This window comes from Penaeus monodon, chromosome 25 (genome assembly GCF_015228065.2).
Source record: "Penaeus monodon isolate SGIC_2016 chromosome 25, NSTDA_Pmon_1, whole genome shotgun sequence".
Lineage (NCBI taxonomy): Eukaryota > Metazoa > Arthropoda > Malacostraca > Decapoda > Penaeidae > Penaeus > Penaeus monodon.
This window is the reverse complement of record NC_051410.1, coordinates 38,769,191-38,770,016: the sequence shown is the minus strand read 5'-3', so window position 1 is coordinate 38,770,016 and position 826 is coordinate 38,769,191. Positions and strand designations below refer to the sequence as shown.

Here is an 826-nt window from a genome sequence, read left to right as displayed (position 1 = left end):
CCCTCCCCTGGGGTACCGGCGGGCGACCGGGGGGAGAGGGCGGGCGCCCAGACCAAAAAAGCAGTTCATCTGCAAGTACTGCAACCGCCACTTCACCAAGAGCTACAACCTCCTGATCCACGAGCGCACGCACACCGACGAGCGGCCCTACACCTGCGACATCTGCGGGAAGGCCTTCCGGCGCCAAGATCATCTGCGAGACCACAGGTGAGTGGAGTAGAAGCTCAGGTAACGACCTCGGGACATGCCTCCTCTCGGGGACACCCACAGGGACACCCACGGGGACACCCACAGGGACACCCACGGGGACACCCACAGTGACACCCACGGGGACAAAATCCTTCCACAGACGCTTTCTCCCCGCACGAACTCCAGCGGTACCGCATTACGTTTAAGTAGAACAAGCCATGACGGAGATGGACGCGTTCAGTACTGCAGGTCTATCAGAGTGAGGGTAAAAAATTATCACTCCTAGATTTAATGCGAGAATTGGCTTCAACATACTGCAGTAATATCCCAAGGTGTTAACATTCGAACACTGGATATTTAGGAGAGTGAGAGTGATTAAAATACCTTCATACTTCTATGATATATTGCGGTAACTGACGAATTCTACTGACACACAAGGCAATAATGGGTATCATTATAAACATATTTTGCGGTAGAATAGGACGAAAATATTTGATTTGCAGACGATATCAGCTCGAAATAAAAATGATGACGAAGATCATGACTGTAGCATTACATTAACAAGAAATATAACGCCAAATACGAAAAAATATATATGGAATAAAAATATAAACACATATGATACCGTTTTCAGTTC

At 48.2% G+C, this 826-nt stretch overlaps 1 protein-coding gene across 1 annotated transcript in view; it reads left to right on the top strand.

Moving 5' to 3' along the window:
* Window positions 1–826, top strand: part of LOC119589232 (protein bowel-like) — a gene marked incomplete in the record, with an annotated part of 21,153 nt that overhangs the window by 954 nt on the left and 19,373 nt on the right. Inside the window, 1 exon segment of the mRNA XM_037937834.1 lies at window positions 1–207. Within this exon segment, the coding sequence (XP_037793762.1) occupies window positions 1–207 (207 nt within the window).